Source organism: Colossoma macropomum, unplaced genomic scaffold (genome assembly GCF_904425465.1).
Source record: "Colossoma macropomum unplaced genomic scaffold, Colossoma_macropomum, whole genome shotgun sequence".
Classification (NCBI taxonomy): Eukaryota; Metazoa; Chordata; class Actinopteri; order Characiformes; family Serrasalmidae; genus Colossoma; species Colossoma macropomum.
In genome coordinates this window covers 31,950,119-31,976,463 of record NW_023494784.1, presented here as the reverse complement: position 1 = coordinate 31,976,463, position 26,345 = coordinate 31,950,119, and the positions used below count along the sequence as shown (strand labels likewise).

Below are 26,345 nucleotides of genomic sequence, written 5' to 3'. Positions count from 1 at the left end.
CCATAATAAGGCTTTGTTTGCTGGGGGGGTGTTTATGTCAACGCTGGGCCATCCCGTCTTGATGTTACCTCAGTTCTTTAGCTGTTTAACCATATTGTCACAGCCTATTTAAAGGAAACAGACTGTTAGCCAGCGCACAGCTGGCAGGGCCAGCGGTGGTGTAGTAAAATATAAATATAATAAGAACGTTTTTGAGCTGGTGAATCCATTCTGAGCAGTGAAACATCACCACAGCGACCACAGCTGTGGCATGCGTGCAGGAAAGAAAAAAAAACAGGCCAGGCCTCTGAAGCCTGAGAGAGAGAGACAGCAGAAGCAAAGAACAGTGATGTGTAGCATGTGCCTCAGGTTCATAGTTAATGGCATCATTAGCATAGTCTACTTCACCTATGGAGTGTAAACACACTGAGCTGCTCTCACTTTCATTGTCATTTTTGCAGGCATGATGACTCTTTCACTGTGTTAACCTCCAACAATTTGTGATTCTTGTAGTCTCTTGCATCATGCAGTGTGTCATCTCCTAATGTTTAAATGACTTTTCAGAACTGTCTAAACAGGACATTATTAATATGGTGCAATAAAAGATTCTAAGACCAAATCTGAAACTAATCGCCTAAACTGAACTATTAATGGACTTCAATTTAGCTGAAATTAAACGGGATTCAAGCCTGTGGAAGTGGGGGAGGTTTTTGGGTAGCCAGAGGAAAAAGTGAAGGTGGTGCTGAAGGTATAGAGGCAGAAAGAGAAAGCGAGGGGGCAGCTCCCACAGGCTGCCATTGATGCATTGAGTTATTCAGGGCTCTGGACTTTAGGCCTCAATTACAGCCATTTGGCAGGAGCACTAACGCAGAGAGACGCGGCTGTGGCAAGTCCGGTCCACGCTGCCCGACCCTGTGCTCGTCCCCTGGGCAGTGCTTTGTTTTTTTAGCAGGCGGCTAGCTCAGGCCGCTTTTAGCCTCTGCTTTTAGACATCTTTGGTATTATTTTTTCCCTGCTCGCTCCAACTGCAACGGCCTCAACCACTCAGGGCACTGGAGTGCTTCGCGGAGGGAATGGAGTGATCAGTCACTGACGGTGCGCAGAGTTCTGTACGCATGGATTCAATGACATCGTCTCTCTAGGCACCAAGCAAAACAAGGGAACCTCTTCTGCCTTCGGGGCCTTTAGAACAGACCTGTGAGAAGGTTGGCGGAAGCTTTCGCTTAATGTTTATTCTTTCAAAATTCTAATCCAGAATACATAATGAAATCAAGGAAAACTGTTTTCTAAACATTCAATAAAATTTAGCAAATAAATTTAGAGATGAACAAGCACAGTGGATTGAGGCACCCAGGAGAGAGAGCGCGACAGAGAGATAGATAGAGAGAGAGAAAGAGAGAGAGATAGAAAGAGGGTTTATCGTTTAGTCTGACGGTTCTCTCCCTCTTCCCCCTAAGACTGGTGGGGAGAGCAGGAAATAGAGAGGAAGAAAAAAACGCAGCTGTTACCTTGAGGAGAATGAAAAGGCCATCTTGAACGTCGCATCCCACCGCAGTCCACAAGAACGCCATTCCTGGAGGACGAAAACAACTAAAAACAGAGTTGTTTACCAGTTAATACCAGGAAAACACCAATTTGCCTATGTTCTCTCTCTTCCTTCTCTTTCTCCTCCTCCTCCTTCCCCCTCTCACTGCTCCCTCTCTTTCCTCCTGTTATACCCTTTGTTGGTTAGTTCCGTGGGTAGCCCTGGTGCCCATGTGAGAGCCCAGTGCGCTCACCCCACTGACAGCAGATGAAAGGCCGTATGGCTGGCATTATTTGAAAGGCACCCATCTCCCTCTGTTTTTGCCCTGGTGTCCTCTTATTTCACAGGGGCAAATTAATAACTCTGCTACATCAATGGGCTCGTGCTAAAAGGGCCTGGGCTGGCGTCTGAGCCACCACCATTGCCCAGCCTGACGCGCAGCCGCCGCTGCAGCGCTGCCTTTAAGGCCGTGGGCTCTTCTCTTGAGGGCAGAAGGGATTTGTGACTAGATCTGACCACTTCTGAAGTATTGTCAACAGCCAAGTTCAATAGGCAGGCCGGCAGGGAGCCATGTCTTTATTTACATCCCTCAAAGCGAAGAAGACACACTCAGTGGGATCCACACACTCTGTAATTGTGTCTCTGTGATCTCCAGATTCGCACTGCAAAACAAGTCCATCCATTGCATTCCAAGCACGCATATGAAGCTGCTCTCACTTCACCTAATAGTTCTTCGGCAGAGGGATGCATCCTGTTCTTCATCCCGTTGTGATGCTGGAAAAAATGGGCAGTTTAACTCAGTGAAAGTTTCGATATCTTTCACCATGCTCATAGAGGGCATGAATGCATGAATATATGAATGACTGAATGAGTGAACGGGTGACTGAGCGGACTGGAGCAAGCATGAATGAATGAATGAATGAATGAATGAACGAGAGTGCCCTCTTGTTCCCTTTTTTTTACCTGCTAAACTTCCCCCTTTAACTCTCTGTTCCAAATCAGGACACGCAGACCTCTGCAGGCCTGAAATACTTTATTATTTACCCACACAAATAATAAAAATATAAATCAACCCCAGACCCCCAAATGTCTGTAAAATTTACTTTTGAAATTGGCACAAAACCACAAGCTTCTTTCTGGCAAATATTTGAGTAGCTAATTTGGAAGACATCAGTCTGTTTTTCTTCCTCGTTTCTTAAAAAAATACAGCTAACAGAGTGCAAGTGTCACAGATCGAGCTTTTCTTGAGGCTCTCACCGCTGGCCAACCGATGGGCAGAATCATCCACACACAGCGCACAGCACAGTCCTCCATCTGTGTAAGTGGAGCATCCTCTCTCTCTCTCTCTCTCTCGGTGCAGTAAAATAAGAGCTGCTCCTGTGAAAGGCTGCTCCTAATTATACTCTGCCCTCTCCCCCTTACCTGCTCCATCCGCAATTAGAACAGTGGAGCCCTCAGGAGAGTCCCACCGCTGCCCATCACCTCAGCACAGCCTGCCGCACACTGCAGCCTTGCGCTTTTTAATGGGGTAGAAAGATAAAACTAGGCCTTGTTGTGTGTGTGTATGTGTGTGTGTAGCAGATCTGCATGTTAGAATTACAAGTCCAGGCCCAAAGGCTCTTTCCTAACAGAAAGAGGTTTCAAATAGCATCTCTGCCTAATCAGGTGACTGATTAGTGTCATCCCTGAATCATAGTGGTGCAGTTATAGGTCTACAAAGCCAATTTACTGTTCTTTGTTTTATTATTCTATGCTTTTTGGTACCATTTTCACAGGTTTCAAGCTAGAACCCCAAAACTTTGTTGGATCAGAGAACCTGTCTAAGCATGGTGCATTTGTGCTTTTGGGACAAATTACACATACAGTTTTCACATTTGGAATTTGTTTGAACACATTTTCTTTTCCCATAGGAAGTGAAAGGCGGACCTTTGAGAAAATTCAAATCTGACTGCCATAAATCACAAAGGACATACCTCACACTGGCGCTAACATTACATGCAGACTCACATACATTATAGAACATATCGCTGCTGTCGTAACAAAACCTCGTATCTCCATTTTTGCTGTTTTTCAGTTTTTGATGTGATTTGAAAATGCCAGTTATATATATATATATATATATATATATATATATATATATATATATATATATATATATATATATATATATATATATATACAGCCTAGCAACATCTCAGCAACTACTTGGGATACCATAGCAACAGCCTGGCAACACCTTACCATCCACCTGGGATTCCATAGCAATGGCCTAGCAACATCTTAGCAATTACCATGGGATAACACAGCAATGACCTAGTAACACCTTAGCAACCACCTGGGATAACATAGCAATGGCCTAGCAACACCTTAGCAACCACCTGGGATAACATAGCAATGGCCTAGCAACATCTTAACATCTTATTAGGAGTTCATGTTTCTATCTACTTTATTTTGTGTTATGAAAATAAAAATAAAAATAAACTATTTTAGCCCTAATGTGCAATTTTACATTACAAATTTTCTGAGTATGATTTGATTCGTGGTTTCTTCGCTTTTTCTTTTAAGTTGTAGTACAAAAACAGATGTAGCCCTACACAACTGGAATGGTGTTAACATCCCATTTCAATGGCAAAAACAATATCCCATGGGTCAATAATACTTGAAAACAGATAACATTTCTTTTTATTTTATTTGGTAATCTACTGTTTGCATTTGTGGTTGTTTGTCCTAATGATCTGAGCCATCTCAAAGCCCCTAGTAGTCAGAGGCCCCTGAGCACTTGCCCAAAAGGCCCGGTCAGTTATCCATCCCTCATATTTGATGGTGTGGCTGAATTTGAATGATCATTGTAATGACTGTCAGTGAAACAAGTGTGATTCTCTGTCAGTCAGTATTGTCAGTGTGTCTGCACGTGTGTGTGTCTGTATGTGCGTTTGTGAGAGAGTGTGCGTGCGTGTTTTCTGGGGCACATTACCTGTGTGTGCGTGTGCTTGCGCTTCTGTGAACGCGCCTGCCCGGCTCCGTTCTCCGCACCACTGACCTGCTCCGCGCGCTCCCGCGGGTAGGAGTGGCACGCGCACGGGCAGGAAGTCGGTAGCCGGCAGGGCGCGGCCCTCTCACGCGCCAGCTGCGCTCCTGCGATCCCCTTCACTCCGCCGCTGGAGAGGACGCACAGCGTGCGCCACAGAGCGCACGCACATACACACATACGCACACATACACACACGCACACATACACGTGCACGCGCTTCCACGCCACACCGCCTCCCTCCGCTCTCTTAGTTGGTCTAAATAAACGAGCTCTCCTGCCGCTCGCGCTCAGTTTCTCCTGCGCGCTCGGCGCCTCCGGATCGCTGTTTTGTTTTGTTTGTTTTTCTCATTAGTTCGTTTCGCCTTTTCTCCGCCGCGCCGCTTTTACGCACCGACGATGACGAAGAGCGAGGAGGCCAAGGAGGATTAAAGCTCGCGTTCTCCTACCCCGGCCTGGGGGGAAACGAGGAGCTCCAAGAGGGGTGTAAACGGGAGGGCAGGGTGGGGGGCACAGGAGTAGGAGGAGGTGGAGGAGCTGGAGGAGGTGGCGGAGGAGGTGCAGGCTGAGACCCGCTGCGCCGTGGAGCTCCGGGCGGCATGCGGCTCCTCGCGCTCCTGGGGCTCCTCGCCTCGTGCGCCCTGCTGCTCGCCCCCGCTGCCCAGGCGTGCGGCCCCGGGAGGGGTTACGGCAAGCGCAGGCCCCCCAAGAAGCTGACGCCCCTCAGCCTCAAGCAGTTCAGCCCCAACGTGGCCGAGAAGACGCTGGGGGCCAGCGGCAGACTCGAGGGCAAAATCACCAGAAACTCGGAGCGCTTTAAGGAGCTCACGCCCAACTACAACCCCGACATCATCTTCAAAGATGAGGAGAACACGGGCGCGGACAGGCTCATGACGCAGGTAAGGGTGGAAGCTCGAGGGGGGTGTCTGTGATCCGGCCGTTAGGAATGAGCAGCGTTAGAGCTGATTTCAGTCCAGAGTTAGAAGTGTTTTACGCTGGTTCTGCTCGGCCTTTGCTCCCAGCTCAGCCTTTATTGATCTCCACTGGGAACTGATTTGCTCTCACCGCTTCACTGAATCCCAGCTCCAGCTCTGTTTCGGACAGCATTAGTTTCTTTGGTCCAGTTCTTGTGTCTCCTGCTCCAGTACAGCTGCTTCAGCTCCTTTGCTCATTACTCTTATTGTGTTCTTAATTTAGTTTCATTGTGCTCTCATTTTCTTATTGGCTTTATAGAGATAATGTGGATATCCAGTGTATTTTTATATATTTTGTGTCTTCTGTATTTGATGCCTGCCATAAAATTGCCTTGCAGGAACAATTAAAGTTGAGTTGAATTGAGTTGAACTGAATTGTACTGAACTGAGTTGAATTGACATTAGGGGGCTTTATAATGAGCCTGGAACAGGTGTGTTGGGGCAGAGAATACAGTACCCGATCCTCTGCAGGGCCAGTGTTCACTTGAGCGGAGCTGAAACACACTGCGTTACTAAAAGAAGTTCTGACAGCAATCATATGTCCCAGAGAGGAGCACATGTGGTCACCAATAAAGTACAGTGGCTTGGACAGTGAGTTCCCAGGACTGAAGATGGGAAACACTGATGAAAGCCGCCTCAAATATAACTGTCAGGTTAGCATAGTTATGTACAACTAAAGGCTCCATATGTGGACCACTCAAATGGTCTCATGCCTACTGTACTGTAAAATCCCAGGAACTCTGACCTCTCTAACACAAAAAGAAATATCAGTGTTCAGATCAGTCTTTTGAAAAAGACTAGCTGTGTGCTTTGAACTTGAGCTGTCAGTGTGAAAGGAGCATCTGTGACAGTGCTGCTGGAGCATTACAGCCTTCTAACGCTGAGCCACCACACCTGCTTCACGGCTTCACCAGTCTTCATTTGCTGCATTACAGGAGCGTCTTGAACCCCATACACATTTTATATGATCTGATTTGAATACTGTCCGTTCTTTTATAAATAAGAAAGAGCTCCCTGAGAGTTCACAGTGGGTAAGTGGATAAGTAGCCACTCGTGATGTCCACTCATAAACCCGTTTGGGGTTGTTTGAAAATAATTTTAAAGGCTACCTGAGAGGTTATATTGCTATTGTTTCATTTGGTAAGTGGTTTATAAATAAAAGTATGTTTGAAAATATAAATGTTAAGTGTGAATGAATATAACATTAGGTGATGAAATGTTTTTATCTAACACCTGCAGTAGTCTGCTATGATAAAACTAGTTTATGCATTTATGTGGATAATAAAACTGATAAAGCAACACATCTATAATGATCTTGGCCCAGATGTTTTACTTTGAAGGTCTACATGCTGAGTATTTCCTTCTCTGTTTAATTCTTCAAGTCTAAAAGTAAGTCTTAACTGACTTACTAATGACACCCAGAGAGAGAAGGAGTGGTTCAACATAACAGCATATTCACACAATAAAACCTAGGTTAAAGGGAAGCCACCACATTAAGCAATACTGTAGAAGCACATGCACTAATTGGTGCACAGTATATGATGTGCTGTCTCCTTAAACTTTTGAAAAGGTCTAAGCACTTAGTAAGGTGTTTTGAAGCACCTTACACACCTTGTTTAGAGCCTATAAATTATTTTACAAGAATAAATAATAACTGAGTTTTTTGTGTTTATTTGTGTTGTTTGTGTTCTGTGCCTTGGCACTGAAAATATGAAAACATGACTGTCAAAAGCAAAGATGTGTCTTTAGCTTTTTAAGCATGGTGTACCGGGTCAAAGATAAATGAATGAAGGTGGATCACCATCAGCCATACAGAAACATTTTGCGAGCATTAAACAACACTTTGTTGAGGTTTGAGCAATTGAAAATGCATAGTACTAAAAAAGATGCAGTTATTGGTGGTATTTAAGCAGAATATGGGTGCATGTACGATGGCCAAGTCTCATCAATGAGGACACCTAATACGATGAATAAAATATGATTTGAGTATGATTTGTGTAGAATACAGCTCTGTAGTAACTGAATTCAGGGAGTCATGCAAAAGGTTCAAATCTTTTAACAATAAAAAGATGATATAAGCCTGTCTATTTCTGTATCAAAAAATATGAGCGCAATGTGAATCATCTAAATTTTTCCAACGTTAATCAGCAGTACTCTTTTTTGTACAGGAAAGGCCACATTGTATGTGTTGCTATGATCATGAACTTCGGCCGTCTGTGGCAGTGACCCTTTGCACTTCACTGATTACCTGTTGATTGCATGTCTGCATATTTCGCTTTTTTCCAATGAACAATAAATCATCTTTCTGTTATTTCCTCTATTCTACTAATACTTCCCCCCTTCTTGTCTTTGCTTGCTTCAATCATGCCTATGACTGGTATTGCTGATAGAATTAATGTATATGTCAAAAAATGCAGCAGCTAAGTGGTACTCATTACCTTCACCACTGCCAGTGTTGTGCACCTGTAGAAATTGTTTCATAAAAGTGCCTACTTCAACTTACAAGGTCAGTTTTTTCTGAGCAGTTTTTCTTAGTGGTGACAAAGCAGGCCTGCAGTGTTCTAATTATCCAGACAACTCATACACCACATTACGTGTCTAACTCTATCTAAATGGCTACTTTTGCAGCGCTGTAAGGACAAACTGAATTCCCTGGCTATCTCGGTTATGAACATGTGGCCAGGGGTGAAGCTGAGAGTCACTGAGGGCTGGGATGAAGACGGCAATCACTTTGATGACTCTCTGCACTATGAGGGCAGAGCAGTGGACATCACCACCTCTGACCGTGACCGCAACAAGTACGGCATGCTGGCCCGGCTGGCAGTGGAGGCTGGCTTTGACTGGGTCTACTATGAGTCCAAAGCACACGTCCACTGCAGCGTGAAGTCAGGTAGGAGACTGAACTCTACAGCTAAGCACAAATGACATTAGTTATATCATAAATTAATCTGTTAATTTTTAATCTTATTCATTATTTAAAAGTAGTCAAATGCATCAGAATGTTGCACTTCGCTTATGTGCAGATCTTAAATCAGCTGCAATAGTTACACAGTGGTATGATTTGCCTCAGTATCTTTTGAAAGTAAAACTTTTTAATGCTCAGTACTACTGAACAGATCGCTTGGATGAGAGGAAAGCAGAACAAAGTCTAGTCTTGGCTGTGCTTTTAGTAGAAAATACTTTTAGTACAAAAGTACTTGTGTTAAAGAGATACGCCAGTATTTTTCAACCTGGGCCTGGATTCATAAGCCCCTCAGACTAGGAGTGCTGATCTAGGATCGGATTCCTCCCTTTCTTACAATGGTCTCACTGACAGGAACAGATCCTAGATCAACACTTCTACTCTGAGAAGCTTTGTGAACACAGGCCCTGATCTCTGTCTGCAGTATGCGTAGTATACAGTCAGTTATCATGGACAGAAGTTTTGGTGCGTTGTAGTTTTGTATAAGGTAGAGAAAGAACAGAGAACCCATTGGCTTGGAACACATGTATAGTAGAAGCCAACGAGCAGATGCTGAAGCACGTTCCTATTGACTTCTGTTGTAAGTGAATCAATGGGTATTCTGTCCTTTTTTGACTGTATACTAAAGATACTGCAAATAGAGATCAGGTTGAAAAATGCTAGAATATTCCTTAACACATGACTTTTGCAATAAAAGTATTTTTTGCACCATTAAGACTGGACTTTGTGAAAATTGTATTACTTTGAGAATAAAAAAAATCACTGTAAAATAATAAAATAGCACTTTGTGATTTAATATTTACACAGGGGCAAACTACAACATTGTGTTCCATTTCTCTAATTGTAAAAGCTTGGTAGTAGATCGCCAATGGCGTTTATGCTTGAATTCCTAGTTATAGGACACTATATGCCAAATAGCAAGTCAGTTTAGACGCAAGGCATGGGAAGAACAAAATCTAGTCTTGGTGGTGCTTTTAACAAATATAAAAGTAAAGTGTTTAGTCATCTCATAAAAATAAATAAATTAATTAGCCACACAATATCCTAAAGACTAAGTTATATAGCACCATGTTGTCATCCTTCAAAAGGAAAACTTTATAAGAGAAGGACAAACTTGGGTGAATTTTCAATGTTAGTTAATGTAAAGTGATTTCATTCAAGTTAACTTTGGACCATTTCTAATGGTCTATTCATGGTGAAATGTTCACACGAAGTAAATGGACTGCTGGTCTTTTTAATTTAGGTACAACAACAAAAAAAAAGAATTTCTTCTGACAGTGACAATAAGTGAAATCGCAAGTCAGCTTAGTTTTCAATGACAGGAAGAGAAGTTTAAAACAATATACCCTCTTAGGAAGCTCTGAAAGTGTGCTAAGATTATATAAGGGGAATACTACTTAAAGCAGAACTGATTTTTGAAGTTTTCTCCATAATTACATCTTTAGGATGTACACAAAGTCATTCTGAGTGGTCAGTTGTTTAATGATGCATTGTAAAGAAACTTACAGATTCAGATTTCTTACAGTGGTGATAGCAACCAGGGGTCACAATTTCTACAACAAAATTTAACCATTTTTACATTATGTTTATTATCCAAAATGACCATTGGACCTACAAATGCCATCTGATTATTTAAATGTAATGTAACCTCCTGTGAGGTGTGAGGTAGCTTTTTGGGGCTTTAAACACTTTGGATGTCTGGTTCCTATCATCTTTCAAGACTGAATGGCAATTTTACCTTATATGCTCTTAGTTGTGCTTGTCACTCATTAGCAAGCCCTTGATTAGTTCTCTCAAGCTGTACACAGCATGTATAGTTCACGGCTTGAAATTAGTTGATGCTAATTTGAGCTCATTTGCATCTTACTTTAGGCTGTTAATCATGCCAATCTAAACAAGCCAGTTTTAGTACTTTGGAAAGACAGATGCTCAGAATGATCATAGGTACTAATAAATGTGAGTCCGCAGTTGTCCAGTAGGCTCCGGCTGCGGGGACTGTGGTCAGTTCTCATTAGCTCAGGTGAGATAAGTGGGAGACGTGGGCTACAGGTGATGACCAGGTAGCAGACCACATCATTAGACCATTACCCATTACCTGTATTCATGTCATTAGGGAGCAAATTACTGGCCAGACAACCAGGACAGAGAGACTGGAGTTTTTCTGCTTATAGCTCTTCCAGTGTCTGTGTTCAGTCTTATACTCCATGCGGAATGTTTTGCTGAAGATATTGGGCTGATTTTATACTTTGTCAGGAAGCAGGGACCAAAGAAACCTTCCATTTCCCCATCGTTTCCATCATGTTTATTTTTGTGTATTTTTGTCACTCTGGAATGTGGGTTTTGCTCATTTCATTCAGCAAAAATGTTGCGTTAGTACATTCTGAACTTATACTAGTTCCACACACACAGAGACAAAAAGCTGACCCTATGCCCTGTGATTTTTCTGTCTTGGCGCAACACTTAAGTCTGAAAAGTGTCAGTTTGGAGCTGCTGGTGAGGAATGGGACTTCTGTGTGGACGTTTGTGAAGCACTTTTTGTTATCGCTCTGATAGGGAGTGCAAACACTGGCAGGACCTGTTGTCTGCGTCTGCCTTATCAAAGTCCTTTATAGGTGTGTTCTGCTACGCGGGGCACAGTACTGCTGAATGGCTGAGTATCTGAATGAATGATACTTGGCTAATATGAAATTGTATTTGTATGAAATGGCACTGGCGGTCGGAAGCTTGGTTGTACTTCAGAGATAAGGTGGAACTGCAGTGTGATAAGAAATAGGAAATATTCTCCTCATGCGTGCAGCAAAAGCACATTCCTATGAACTTCTGTGTCTCTTTGGAGTGGCGGAAACCAAGTTTCATAGTGTGTACCTTTAGGTATTAGAATGTAGGTGTGGCAAGGGCAGAGAACAGAGAGAGAGAGAGAGAGAGAGAGGGAGATTGAGTGAGGTCGATTGTTCAGAAGTAGAGCAGGTTACTAAAGTGCTTTGAGATGATTAACCCGCTCCTTTGTTTTCCAGACGGTAATTCTGTTGTTCCCTTTCTCAGATCTCTTATCTCAGCCATGTCTTATCACCTGGCCTTGGTACTCACCTTTCCCAAATATTTGTGTTGGACTCTGCTGAGACTTGAGACTCCCATTCCAGGCCCTATAGCGTCTTACAGATCCTGACCCAGTCCCTTCTGCTGGAGAGGAGACGCAGAGCTTACGCTCAGGCTCATGGTTATTTATTAGCTTATATTGTATTTTTACGTGGCGACTCGAGTTGAGTGAAAAGAGAAAACTAATTAGCTTTAAGAATGGCGTTTAAAGTGTTTGCCTGCACACAAAGTTGTTTTGCCACTGTGGCAGACTTTCGGTTTTATTAGTGTTTTACATGTTTACAATGCAGGAGAGAAACAGACAGAGCGAGGGAGAAAATCTGAGTGTGTGTGCTGAGATTTTGTCCATTTAAGGAAAGCAGGGTAGAAAAAATCATGCCGCGTTTACATTTTAACAATCAAATTCCTCTATAGGGGAAGATTTCTTAAAGAGGAATTCCACAGATTTTTGAACTTTTATGAACTTTTTGTTCATAATTCAATCATTGAGACATAAACAAAGCCATTAAGAGTGGTTTGTAATGGTTCATTGTAGAGACTAATTACAATGGTGGTGATAGGAACCAGGGGATGCAATATCCACAACACAAATATAGCTATTTTATTTACTATTCAGAGAGACCAGTGAACTAAATGTGTCTTCTGAGTTTTTATATGTAACACTGACAGTGGTAAAATAGTAGTAAATCGTAAAAAGTATGCTTTCTTTGGGCACTATTTTGCCTTACAATTAATCTACCACTCCCCCCATGAATAGATTATAAAAAATATGGCCAATTTTTAGGCCAATTATTGCTAAAGTATCATAAAACAATCTCTCAGACATCACATAATCTATTATCTTAACCACTTCAGATGTTTGGTTCCACTATTGTGAACAATTCTCACTAGAATTCTCTAGAATGATGCATTTCACACCAAACCATTCTGAATGAATTTGTTTACATCTTTATGATATAATTACACAGAACAAAACAGTGGAATTCTCTTATAAGTTCGGCATTTAAGAAGAGTCACATTTAATTTATAGACTGAATTATTTAGATATATATATATATATATATTTATTTACGTAATGTGCCATTGTTGGATAACTGGCTAATTGTAGTCCCTGAGGCCTGATGTTAATGGCTACGAACAATTTACATACAGACAAACTATTATCATAAACATAAAGCATGAGTTGAATTTGTATAGCAATAAACAAGATAATGAAAGGTTAAAATTCATGTTCACACTTCCAGTTGGCAACAAGCCACTGACTTATGAAATCAGAAATGTCCTCTAGTATGTAAATGTATACTGTGTGGCTCAGATGAGTTAAATTCTCTCTCTCTTTCTCTTTTTCTCTCTGTCTCTCTCTCTCTAAGAACACTCTGTGGCTGCTAAGACAGGCGGCTGTTTTCCCGGAGGTGCTCTGGTCACTCTGGAGGACGGGAGCAGGAAGGCCATGCGTGAGCTGCAGCCCGGAGAGCGAGTGCTGGCCTCGCTCCAGAGCGACGGCAGTGGTCAGCTCCTCTACAGCGAGGTCATCGCTTTCCTGGACCGCAGCCCTGTGGCACGGCAGCAGTTTCACACTCTAGTGACAGACTCGGGGGCCACGCTGAGCCTGACCGCCGCTCACCTCGTGTATGTGGCCGAGGGGAACTGCTCGGGGCCGGCGGCCAGTGGCCAGCTCCAGACTGTGTTTGCCAGCCAGGTGCGGCCGGGTCAGTGCGTGGTTTGGGCACGGGGAGCAGGGCAGGAAGGGCAGCTGTCCCGGGTTAGCAGGATCAAGATGAAGGAGGACACGGGGGCGTTTGCTCCACTCACCCGCCACGGCACGGTGGTGGTTAATGACATTGTCTCCTCCTGCTACGCAGCCACGGATCAGCACCAGCTGGCTCACTGGGCTTTCGGCCCACTCAGAGCGCTCCATAGTTGGGGTGGGCCAATGGGACACCAGGCTGAGGGAGTACACTGGTACCCCTCACTGCTGCACTGGGTAGGAAGCCGCATACTCAACCCAAAACACTTCCACCCCTGGGGCATGATGGACATTGACAGATGAGGGGGAGGACAGTGCATGTTGTGAGGAAAAAGGAGAAAAATTGGAAAAGACAGAATGAGAATGATCAAATGATCAAAAGAGAATGATCAAAAAAAGAGGCTAATATGGAGGCTCTAGAGGAAAGAAGAGGTAGAAGAAATTCTGAAATGAAGAGATTAACTCTATTGCCTTAAAAGACTTGAAGGATGCAGTAATTCTGTTGGTGTTTCATCACTTGGAGAATCGTGTCCATGGACCCACATGTAAAACTATTCAACACAAAACTATTTGGAAAAAAATGGGTTTCTTTTACTGCCTACACTGGAACATACTCACAAAACACACAAACACGCACACACATGCATTAATTAACATTCTTATACTGAGGTAATACAGCACATGTAAACTGTAGATAAATTAGCTCAGGTAAGCAGCGACTCAGCCATAGGAGATCAGTCTTAGTCTGCTTGAGTCTTAGGCTGTTTGATACTTTGATACTCATTCACTTACAAACAAAAGTAATTTGACAAAAAAGGGAAAAATATATCAGGAAAACCTTTTTCCAAGCAGTCTACCGTTTGGTTTGTTATTTGTTACGTACTGTTCTTACTCTCATTATTCTCTCACAAGTTCAGAGTCATTGGCTTAGACATATCAGTGCTGTCAGTCTCATGTTTCTTGCTGGAAATGTTCTTTGTAACTTTATCAAGTATTTAATAGTCACATTGTACACTGTATTTCTACATATAGCATACACAAGGGTTCAAATGCACAACATTACATACTTTATTAAAGTTATACTCATTAAGATACTGAAATATGCAACATTATTCACTCAGTACAGTCATTATGTCAGTGAACAGCCAATTAAGGATCCATATGTTATGCCACACAGTCTGTATTCCCCATGTATGCTTTATGGAGTAATACTCCATATACAATCTGACTTGCTGTATTTACCTTTTTTGTGGCATTATTTACTTTTTACCAGAAAGATGTCAAAAATTATATAATGTTCATAAAAGTATTTAAAGATCTATTTTTCAAAATTAAACAATATGGAAATATGATGTTCCTCTTTTTTCTTTCCTGTTATATTGGTATTTTTTTTTAAAGATTTTGCCTCCTCTGTGGTCCATGCTACAACACAGGAGACAAGAATAAGAGTCCATATAGTCTTAAGGAATGTAACTCAGTGCTTAGTCTCGCATAGCCAGGTACTGCACAGTCATTCTCAAGTCAAGCCTAGAATCATGGTTACTCAAGGCTCTCTCAAAGAATGAAACCTTAAAACTATGACAACGTGCAAATTTGCATAGTGAGTGTGTATGCAGTCAGAGTAGCTGTGCTTGATCTGCTGTCACTCTACTGAGGCAGTAAGCTGGACATCTCTGGAGATGTCTCCACAATTTTCTCTACGTCTGGGCTACTGCAAGCAAAGAAAGGGATGATTCGGAGCCCAGGTAAGCCCAGCACTCTCCTCACAAGCTCTGGTGGTTCATACACGCCCTCTTGGCTTTGGCTGGCTCTGTGTTGCTTATCAGCCAGTGAACGTATCTTCTGAGTGTCCTGATCTTGTTCAAACCCCCGCTCAGACAGAGTTCCTTGATGGCAGAGATTTAATGTTAGAATGGTTCCTATAGTTAAATACCTACTTCATCATGACGCTGTTCATGCTGTTTGTGTGCAAAAGTTTGGGCTCATCTTTTCAAATGATATGTTTTGTCCAGGTGTGGCCAAACTTTTGCATACAACTATAATTAAGTAAACAACCTTTATAGAGAACACAGTTATGCACATTTTAATGTACTATTACTGTTTACATGCTGATTTTAACATATTGGGAAGAAATAAAACATAAAATGTGGCCTTTGCAAAAGTTATGGAACTTTATGTTATATTAAGCATATTTATAAATATGTTAAACTCAACAAATAAATGAAAATTGTGCACTAAAATTTGCCAATAAAGGTAATATATAGGTGTGCTCTCTGTAGAGGATGTGTTTACTTATTTTCACTTAGAAATCCAACAAAACATGTCATTTGACCAGTGGTGTTCAAACTTTTGCATGCGACTGTAAATATATGTTGTTTTCCAAATAGTTTCCACCTAACACTGAAACAATGTTTGTACCTGAAACTGTGTGGTCCAGAAAAAAGGCCAAAAAGCTGACCAAAAACACAGGTAGCATCAGACAAGACTGTAGAAATATGTCTAGACTGGGTTCACCTAAATGCAGAAAGATGAACATTTAGTGCTATGTGTTCCTTCCCATGCACACAAACAGCTACAAACCAATTAAGTGCATTACATCATTAGTGTGTCGAGGAAATCGGAAGGTGTTCACATCATACCGGTGTAGATAAAGTCTGAACGCATTCTGAACCAGCGAGGCAGCACTAGAGACATGAACACAGTGAAGCCTGTGTTGAAAATGTTGCGTCCAGAGTCCACATCTGTGTACTGGAGGTACGTTATACCTATCGCTGTAGCCACAGTGTAGGTCACGCTTAGCACAGCACCTGAAAGGAAGTCAGGGGGCAAATTCAAAGTTAGATCTGCAGCTTTTCAGGCACTTCATGGCTCTGAGGTTGCATATGAGGAGATAGAGAGGGACTGATTAATAGAAGAAGGTTACCATGGATAGCCAGAGGGATTGAGGTAAGCAGCTGAGTCAGTCGCAGAAACACGCCCAGAACCAGCAGCATCACACCAGCAAGCTGCACAGCGCCCCGAGACCCACACTGAAAGAAAGACGCAGAAACACAGAGATGGGAGAGAGACATAAATGGAAATAGAGAGAAAAACAGTACTATAAGCAAGACTGCAACAATGACAAAAAACATACAGATTTGAAGTGATTGTTTGGCAGGCAAAAAAAAACCCCAAAAACTAAAACTCAACTGCACAAATTTTTGCCTAATTTTCCAGCCAAGACATTTTTGATGGTATTTGAGAATGTATGACACACTATTATCTATAAAAATGGACAAAACTATGATACATAGGTAAAACAGCGATAGCAATCATGATACACTGATTCAATATAGTGTAGTAAAGGATTGGTATCAACACTGACACTGACCTTATTTTTGAACAGATCAGATATCACTGAGAAGCAATCATATCACATCAGTCAGGGTTGTTATAAAATGATTCAATTAAAAAACTACACAGTCCTAAGAAGAACTGTTGTATGATCATCTCTGCAATGGCACATTAGCTTATATATTTATGGTTTTGATTATTTGTGTAAGGTTAGTATTAGGGTGTGGTATATATATTTCTTGCCTCAAAAAATGGCCTGCTACATAGCCTCATACCGTCATACCCAGGAGTAGACATTGCCTATTGTCTGGTGTCCCTGGCCACAACATTTTACATGTTGTCCACAGAAAATACATCTGTGGCCCGAGTGGCCACTTGCCTTGGATCTTTTGGCTTCGTTTTACCATTTAACAAACCTGTTTTGTCAAACACAGAACTAATCAGAAAAACCAGATTTTGCTGCAATTTGTGAAACGAACCACCTCGATAACTAATGTTATGGTGTGGTGACTGTGCTGGTCCCTCTTGCTGAGGTGGTCTGCCTGGTGTTATAGATGCTGTTCCATTGACTAAATTTTGCTTATATCATTTTATGAAGTAAAAGAACCTATCAGTGCAATAGTTAGAGTACCTAATGCAGTGGTCTCCAACCTTAGTCCTGGAGAGCTTCCTTCCTACAGAGTTTAGATCCAACCTGTATCCAATAAGCTGCCCCACCCCTTACTCAACTCTGATACATCCAGCCAATCAGGGACTTGGGAAGAGGTTGAATAACTGGAGGTTGAATGGTGGTTCTGCAGGTAGGTACCTCTCTAGGACCAGGGTTTAAGACCACTGACCTAAAGTAATGTCAGAGCAGACTAACTCAGCAGGGGGCACCATCATGGCATGAGAAAGGAGAGGTGTAGGCGATGCAAAAAATAAAAGCCCAAAGTAACAACAGATGCAAAGAGAACTTGAGGCAAGCTTCAGATTTTAGAGGAGGTTAGTGTGAGTGGAGACACTGTCGTACCTGGCTGAGCCCAAGCGTACAGGCATTAGCTACACTGCTGCAAAGCCCCACTGGTGCCCCCAACAGGCCAGCGAGGATACTGCCCAGCCCCTCCATACTTAAACCTCTGTTACACGCCTGTGCTGGAGGTGTGGGAGCTTTCAGGAGTCGCGCTGTTAGCACATACACTGCCTGAGAACTGACACAAGAAGACAAGCCTGCGGCCACTCCTGCTGCAATACTCCGACCAGACAGCAGGGGGAGTCCTAGACCTTCATGTGTAAAGGAGAGGTAGGGCACATACACTCACAATCCACTTTATTAGAAACACCTAGCTTGTACTCACTGGTCCCTTTATGTCACCCGTCCACTAAAGACATGTACAATTAAAGACACCCTATTCATTGGTCAGTTTCTGCCCGCAAGACTGCATTTGATGTTATTTGAGTCACAGCCTTATTCTCAATACACAAGTAACACTGACTGTAAGGGCATGGTACTGTGGCACAGCATTAAGCTAAGAATAGCCCACCACCCAGAAATATGCAGCCAAATGCAGTTGTCATCACACACTGATCAATGATAAAGGGATAGAAGATGAGAGAACACAAACTGTGCATGATGGGCTACGTTCTCTAACTGTACACTAACAAAGTGGACACACAAGGCAGGTGTTTCTAATAAAGTGGCCAGTGACTGTATGTCATATTGGCAGACATACACACACATCATTTCTTAGCTTGCATGAAACCAGCTGCTATTCTCTACATTTTAGATGGTAAATTTTAGGCTATGAAAAGTTGGACAAATATTATGAACTATGGATGATTTTTTCCAAGCTGATAAAAATTTGAATTGCAATGACAGAACAAACATCTTCTCAGTGGGAATATCAGAGCATAGGATAGAGACTGTACTTTAAGTTAAAGATGCACTATGTAGGCTTTTTTGAAAGGAGTAAAGTTATGGAGTCAGGAGAAAAAAACATGCAAAAACATGGTGTGCGTGTACTGCTGTGAGTCACCCTGTAAAGCCTGAAATAGTAATAAAAAAAGTCAGACTTGTTGCGTTAGATTTCCTGGAAGTTTTTTAGGCCATGTCATACAACTTCATTTCATATCTAAGCCTGGACACAACAGAATGCAATGAGGTGCAAATCATTTAAACCCTGTATTTAATTGAAAATAGTACAAAGACAACATATCAAATGTTAAAAATGAGAAATTTAATTATTTTTAGAAAAATATAAGCCCATTTTGAATTAGATGCCAGCAACATGTGGTGTTTGGACAGGGGCATGTTTACCACTGTGTTGCATCATCTCTTTTAACAGCACTCTGTAAGCATTTGGGAACTGAGGAGACCAATTTCTGTAGATTTTGAAAGTTTTAGGTACTATAGATGATGAAATTTCCAAGTTCTTTGCTATTTTACATTGAAAAACATTATTCTTGAGCTGACTGCCCACACAGTCTTTCACAGAGTGGTGAACACCTCCCCATCTTTACTTCTGAAAGACTCTCTCTCTGATGCTCTTTTTGTACCCAGTCATGTTACTGACCTGTTGCCAATTAACCTAATTAGTTGCGAGACGTTCCACCAGCTGTTTTTAGCATTACACTCATAGTGTTTATATGTGTAGCTTTAAACTTCACTAGTGAAGTACACAATTCTAAACACACAACTTCTGCCCAGTGAGCTCTGATAAGAATGAGCTACTCTGAAACATTTCTAAAGGTACCTGGTAGAGGTGGATTGAGCCATGGTGTGGTGGGATCTGTAAACAGCAGGCTGGATGAGTTTGGAACACCCCAGTTCTGTATATGCGTTGTACTGAAATTATTCTTCTTTAAAAGCAGTTCAGGCACGGAGTGAGGTCTGATGTGACCGTAGTGGAACAGAGCAGCACACACAGCCCACACCAACAGCATGGACAGGAGCACCTGCACGCAGGCAGAAACGAATTACCATGAGGGGGACAACTATATTATATCCATAAAAGTTTACTGTAGTTTAAAAGGGAATTCCACCAATTTTTCTAAATTGTCTGCATGATTAAATGGTAAAAATGTTAACAAAGTCATTCACGGTTTGATGCGAATTGTTCTTTTTTTGAAACACTTGCTGAGAATCGTTCATATTGTTCATGTGCTCATATTAGGGAGAAAACCACTATTAAGAAATATATTCTAAGAATCACAAGCTTTATTTGTAACTTCATGTAAAATCTCAAAGTATATGCATAGTTTATTCAAGTGATTTGGTACATATCCTACTGTTCTCATCATCACTTTCAGGTTACTCTTTTGTACCTAGTATTAATTATGTAGCTGCACTCACTGAGAACATGCTGAAGATGGGGTACTGTGAGAGCCTCAAGCAGGCAGGGAGAGAACAGGAGCGCAGATGCTGAGACAGGAACACCAATAGAACCACGGTCCTGAAAACAGAGATGCAAGAGTGTTTATGAAGTTATGTTTATGAAGAGTGTATTATGTTATGACTTAAATGCTTTACTTAAATGCTTTATTAGTAAGTTGTTATGTCAGTTGTGTGTTTAATATAACACTGCATGCAATTTTAAGTAAGACTTTACCTACATAGACAATTCATAACATATGCCATTAACTGCAAGATGATGTAACATACTTTATAAAGTAACTGATAAAACAGAGTTAGTGGTGTTATAAATTAAATAAAGGTCTATCACTTTCATATAAGGTCCTTTATGTCATTATATTGTCATTCACTTAATTGAACATCTTTTACTTACTTAAACCAGTACTCCTTTATATATATATATATATATATATATATATATATATATATATATATATATATATATATATATATATAGTCCATGTGAAGGTAGCCTTCAAATAAAGTGTTAGCTAATCATCGTTACGCAAAAAAGGTTTCACCTCTTAAACTGTAGGTGTATTATTCAGTTATTAGTCTTACTACGTATTATTCAGAAACCACTAAAGATTATTCAGTAACTAATATGTAAGATATGTAATTATGAGAGTGAGAATTTTAGTTCTGGGCCCACATACAGGCCCTTGAAGTTTTCAGGGTTACAGATTTTAAATGCAAAGTAGTAGCCCATCACTGCTATTTCCTGCCAGTTCATTTCATGAAGCTTAAAGTAAGAGATCTGTATGGGGCCCATACTTCAGTTTGTCATACCATTGTGATTTTATTACTAAAATATTAGCTATGTTGTAGTTACCAAATAATCTATAGCAATCATCCAATAGTAAGCCTAAGGTTTGAGGGGTTAACAGAAATATGATGTGCAGAAACCAGACTCTTACAGTAGAGAGAGGCCCCAGTGGTCAGAGCAGAGCAGAGCCGCCTCTCTGTAGATTGAGAAGCCCAGCATGCAGAGCACAGGTGTCAGGATGAGTGGACCACAGCGGGACAGCAATGCTCCACTCAAGCCAGACAAACCCACTGAAAACTGCACCAGTCCAGCTACTATGGCCATACCCTGGAACTACACACACACACACACACACACACACACACACACACACACACACACACAAGGAAAGACATGATGAATATTATTTCAGCTAGCAGCCTACATAAACCTTGTAATTTTAGGTTTATTTTTAACACTACTGAAAACACTACTGACATTGCACTGTCTCAACATTTCATAATGAATGGACCAGTATAAATGGTCCAAAATATTTTTTATTGAAAGTTAAGGTTTTTTTCACTTTCTCCTGAAAGTCATAATTTTGCAGATACAATGTTTTGTTCTGACAACAACAAAAAACATACAGTTCATCCATCAAAGAGAATAAATGATAAACATGTCATATGATAAAACAGTTTTGATATATAGCATATAGCATGTAATTAGTCTGACAAATAATATAACATGCTATAACCAAATTTCTCCTAGTAAAGAAGGGTTTATGCAATAAAGCATGCAGTGGTGAGAGAGAGATAGTAAGGGGGTGGTCTGAGTGTTCAGGACCACGGACAGCAGTGCAGTACCTCTCTAACTGGGTGAGTTGGGGCCTCAAACTCCTTTGACTTCTCACACTGCTCCCTGCAGGCTGCAGGAAAGTATAACAATCAGCCACAGCAGAGCATTTCAGCAGTTTAACAGCCAGTTACAGCAGTGGACAGTATGGCAATACGGTATCTTTATCATGATAAATTGTGTCACCATATAATTTTAGAGTGAATCATTGCAGGTTCTCCATTACACTAAATGACTGTAGATATCATAAAAACACATTTATGCAAACTATAGGAAACCAACAAAACCAATGTATAGTAATTGTATAAATTAAAAAGTAGTCGACTGGATGTAGGTCCATTATGCCATCTTGTTTTATTAGTTATTTTTACTAATTGCCTAATTTAATCTAAAGTAGCTAATTTTTCCAAAGTCTGATTTTTAAAATATTTTTTCAGCCTTTTTAAAATGTTGCACAACTGCTGCTAAATTTTAAAAATGCTGGTGCAATTTGTCTATTCCAAATCCTTTGCAATCAGAAAAAGTAAATGTTCTCATACATACCATATGTTGTATATAAAAATCTTCAAATATTATAATCATGTATATGTGATTATTATACTTATACGTGCTGAAAAAATACAGTCAGTCAGCCAATTTACTCAGAATGCTGAGAAGCTAAAATGTGGTGGTGAATTTAGATTTGATAAATGTGAACAGCAAAACTTAAGGGAAAACTTTTACAAAGTACAGTGTACTTTATATGGAGACAGGGCTTCACTGACCTGCCTGTGCAGAAAGCAGGACCAAGGCAGGAATCAGAAAGTCCAAAGATGGAGCCTGGACTAGCGGCAAACTGTGGACAAGATGCACAGTAGATGAAGTGTTTGACAACGACCATGTGAAAAGGGGCTAGGAGAAAAAAAAAAAAACAGCAAGACAGAGAGAGAAAGAAAGGCAAGGCAAGACATTTATTTATATAGCACCTCTCATACACTGCTGTCATTCAAAGTGCGTTACAAATGAAAAAATACAGAGTCAGAAAATACAGAGCTGTTTTAAAAAAAAGTAAAGTAAATGAGAATAGAAATTAAAAACATGATTAAAACAACAGATATAATAAAAAATCAATACATTAAAATCAAATTAGAACTTAGGATAGTTAAAAAAATCAAGTTGAAAATTAAAAGTTAGATTAGGGTAAAAAAATGTACTGTTGCAGAGGAAAAGGGGCTAGAAATGCTAAGTGTTTTAAAGTGTGCTGAAAGGCTGCTTAGACAGCAACGTTTTGAGCCTGGATTTAAAAGTGTCCAGTGTCGAGGCTCTTCTAATGCTCTCTGTAAACTGGTTCCATTAAGAGCAGCATAGTAGCTAAATGCTGCTTAACTGTGTCTAATCTTCACCTTCGGTAGCACTAACTGACTAGTTCCAAATGAACTGAGAGTTCTGCTCGGCTCATAACACTGCAACGTATGAAATAAATATGCTGGTCCTAAACCATTGAGCGATTGGTAGACCAGTAATAGTATCTTAAAGTCCATTCTGTAATTTATTGGTGGCCAGTGTAAGGATTTAAGAATGGGGGTGATGTGTTCCTTTCTTTTACTCCTTGTGTCAGCTGCATTTTGAATCATCTGAAGCTGCTTTAAAAAACATTTGTCCCATCCAGTTAGTGATGTGCTCAAGGCACTTACAAAGTGAGTCAAGGGGACCATAGTCGTTTGGGGAGAGGGCCAAGTAGATCTGAGTATCATCTGCAAAGCTGTGGTAAGATATCCCATAGTCTTGTAGTATTTGGCCAAGAGGCAGCATGCATAAACTGAATAAGAGTGGCCCAAGAATTGAACCCTGGGGGACACCACAGGTCATTGGCAAAGAGAGAAACAGAAAATTAAATCTTACCGTGATCCAAAATAATTCTGCAGGAGTGTACAAATTCCTGAGTAAAAAAACACAGAGGCTGCAATGCGCTCCCTCATAGCCTCCTCCACCAAGGCCCCCACCACCAGTGTACACAGAGAGACCTGCACCAGAACATGCTGCACAGAGAGGAAGAGAGAGAGAGAGAGAGAGAAAGAGAGAAAGAGAGAGAGAGATAGAGAGAAAGAGAGAGAGACAGAGAGGGAGAGAGATGGGTGATTAATGTCAGTCCACAGTCAATAGTCTGGGTTCAGTTTTCCATGATTACAATATGACCACAGAAGTAGTGACTGAACAATGTTAGGTCACTTTTCCAGTGTTTTCCTAGTAGTGTATTTATACAAAGAGTCTTACTTTTGTGCACTGTTCATCCAGAGGCATTTACGGCATATCAGAGTGGTGGTCTGTTAATTCATCACATACCTTTGCCTTAAACCAACACTGTCTACTAAATCAGCAAAGATAATCAGATATTTTTAAGCAAAAGCAGAGAAAAGGTATTACATTTTATGTTGGGTAGAAAGCACTTTTTTCCCTTTTTCTGTACACAAAGATCTTCTACTTTATTAAACAAAGTAACTGATTCTTAAGCAATCATCTGATTGTTTTAATCCACTTATCTGTCAGAGGCAAAGTGAAAACCATCTTACCTGTAGTGCCAGGCCTATGTTCAGCAGAAGTGGAGGACTGTAGTCCACTTTAAGTCTCTTTATTCTTTCAGCTTCACACAAGTCCTGCTGACTACATGCTGCCATCCACTTACATTTGTCCAGCTTCACCATTTCCTCCTCCACTCCGTCTCTGGTGAGCTTAGTGTTTATCTTCTTTTCTTCTTCAGAGCCGTTCACTTGAACAGCTGTTTTATCCCGTCATTCGCTGCCTTCTTTTTTTTTGGCTTGCTTGGAGTATTTCCTTCTCAGCAGTAACTTGACAGTCTGTCAGTAGACTTAGCTGAAGCCTCTCCCTCTCTCTCTCCCTCTCTCTCTCCTTCACACCATGTGTGTTTCTAAATCATATATTGACCTTTGACCCAAGGTTGTGAAAGAGTGAGCAGTTTGTGATTGCTAGCTGGATTTTTTCATTTAATCATTATCCTCTCATTGACTAACAATAACAGTGAAAGATTACACGAAGACTGTAGCTTTTAGACTCACGTGGCCTTGGACACAACACGTATAGCTTCCTTACAATAACAATAACAAGTCACATTTTACTTATTTTAACATGTAATCCCAATGTAAATGAGGAGTATTATATAGTATTTGCCAGGTACAAGATGGTTGGCAAATATCTATTCTGACAAATTTGGGTGTAATGTGCACAAATACACTTATACAAAACAGTAAGACCATTAAGCAGAACCGTTCTTTTGAAGGGCAGACTGCGCTTTTTAAACCAGAAGCTCCTGCATTCTTGTTCTAGTGCTCTTTTTGCACTTAACCAATTAGTTAATTATTTAAGTTACTAGTTCATTATCTCTTTATTTGAGAAACCTGATAGAGCATGAAAATAATGGTAATGTCCCATGCAACACAGTGTACACAACTAAAAATGTTTGTGTACTAAAACTGTTATAACTACCATCTAAAAGTTCGGAATCACTTGCCTTATATCCATTAATAACTACACTGTGGATTGAAATACTACTAGCCAACCAACAGAGGGTATTATAAGACATTTTGTTTAATATTTCAAGTTTTTTGGGAATTCTAGCAAAGTTTGATAAAAAAATAGAAGTATGATAAAACCATATTAAAGCCTTGCCACTGGAGACCTTACACAAACTTTACCCAACATACACATTGAAATATATTATCATGTTTTAGACACCAGAATGTTATTTACGGGTATTCACTTTTACATACAGTCTTATGCAAAAGTTTAAACACCCTGGTCAAATTACAAGTCAACACATCGTCTACAGGGAACTCAAATTGGGGATTTTTCTGCAAATTTCAGTGCACAGTTTCTATTTATTAGGTAAGTTTAACATTTTTTTGAAAAAATAAAACTTAAAAAATAAAATGTGCCATAACTTTTTCACAGGCTACATTTATGTTTTATTTATTGTTTGTCCAATGTATTAAATGCAGCAAACAAACAGTAACTGTGCATTAAAAAGTGTTTCTGTAGAGGATGTGTACTTAGAAAATCAACAAAAACATGAAAATCAACAAAACATGTAATTTGACCAGGGGTGTTCAAACTTTCGCAAACGATGTATAAGATTACATTAATTATAAAGAAAACACAAATTTGGGTCCCAAAGTCCACTGACTTTAGCGTCTCCAAAACCAAAAAAAATTAGAAGGAACTAGTCGTGCCGGGATTAAATCAATGTTTATTAGCATTGATCAGACAGCAGGGTGCACAGTTGTAGAATAGGAACACTCATGGCTTATAGAGGCTTAAGGTGGGCCTGGACCTCAAACCCACCTCAGCAAGAGAACATAAATACACCAACACACTGTACATGAGGTTAAGCATGCCTCGGTCACATTCACACGACAGTCACACATATACTGTAGATATGTTCAGAGAATATTTTGTGTCTTCATCAACGAAGCTCAACAAAATGACACCATGTTCACACTTACAAATGCACTGGCACAATAACAGAAGCAAATCATCTCATTAGGCTGAAGCACAGGAGGGAAAAGTCTATTTTCCACTCAGTGTGTTTATTAAAAGCTAATCCAATCTAATCAAATCCTATCAGCTACAGCTACATCAAGAGCGTCAGTAACTTAGTTATCTGTCTTTAGACAGACGTAATTTAATTTGTAGTGAAGGATACGCGAACTTTCCAGA

At 40.7% G+C, this 26,345-nt stretch overlaps 3 protein-coding genes across 3 annotated transcripts; 1 reads left to right on the top strand and 2 right to left on the bottom strand.

Annotated features, from left to right (window-relative positions):
- Positions 1-704: 704 nt before the first annotated feature.
- Positions 705-5,133, bottom strand: LOC118810702 (wiskott-Aldrich syndrome protein homolog). Its single transcript, XM_036574678.1, has 4 exons — positions 4,982-5,133; positions 4,479-4,662; positions 1,488-1,569; positions 705-1,174 (listed from the first exon to the last, which is right to left on the bottom strand). Exons 1-4 carry the CDS (start codon positions 5,131-5,133, stop codon positions 1,164-1,166), a joined length of 429 nt encoding a protein of 142 aa, XP_036430571.1. The 3' UTR covers positions 705-1,163.
- Positions 4,651-14,663, top strand: ihha (Indian hedgehog signaling molecule a). Its single transcript, XM_036568802.1, has 3 exons — positions 4,651-5,431; positions 8,135-8,396; positions 12,935-14,663. Exons 1-3 carry the CDS (start codon positions 5,132-5,134, stop codon positions 13,612-13,614), a joined length of 1,242 nt encoding a protein of 413 aa, XP_036424695.1. The 5' UTR covers positions 4,651-5,131; the 3' UTR covers positions 13,615-14,663.
- slc23a3 (solute carrier family 23 member 3) lies at positions 14,356-24,529 on the bottom strand. The gene is made up of 12 exons (XM_036568789.1): positions 24,185-24,529; positions 23,517-23,653; positions 22,400-22,470; positions 21,647-21,708; positions 20,953-21,134; positions 19,976-20,075; positions 19,377-19,578; positions 17,657-17,907; positions 16,235-16,340; positions 15,951-16,118; positions 15,730-15,825; positions 14,356-15,197 (listed from the first exon to the last, which is right to left on the bottom strand). The coding sequence occupies exons 1-12, from the start codon at positions 24,314-24,316 to the stop codon at positions 14,959-14,961; spliced, it is 1,746 nt and encodes a 581-aa protein (XP_036424682.1). The 5' UTR covers positions 24,317-24,529; the 3' UTR covers positions 14,356-14,958.
- Between the last annotated feature and the right edge of the window lie 1,816 nt (positions 24,530-26,345).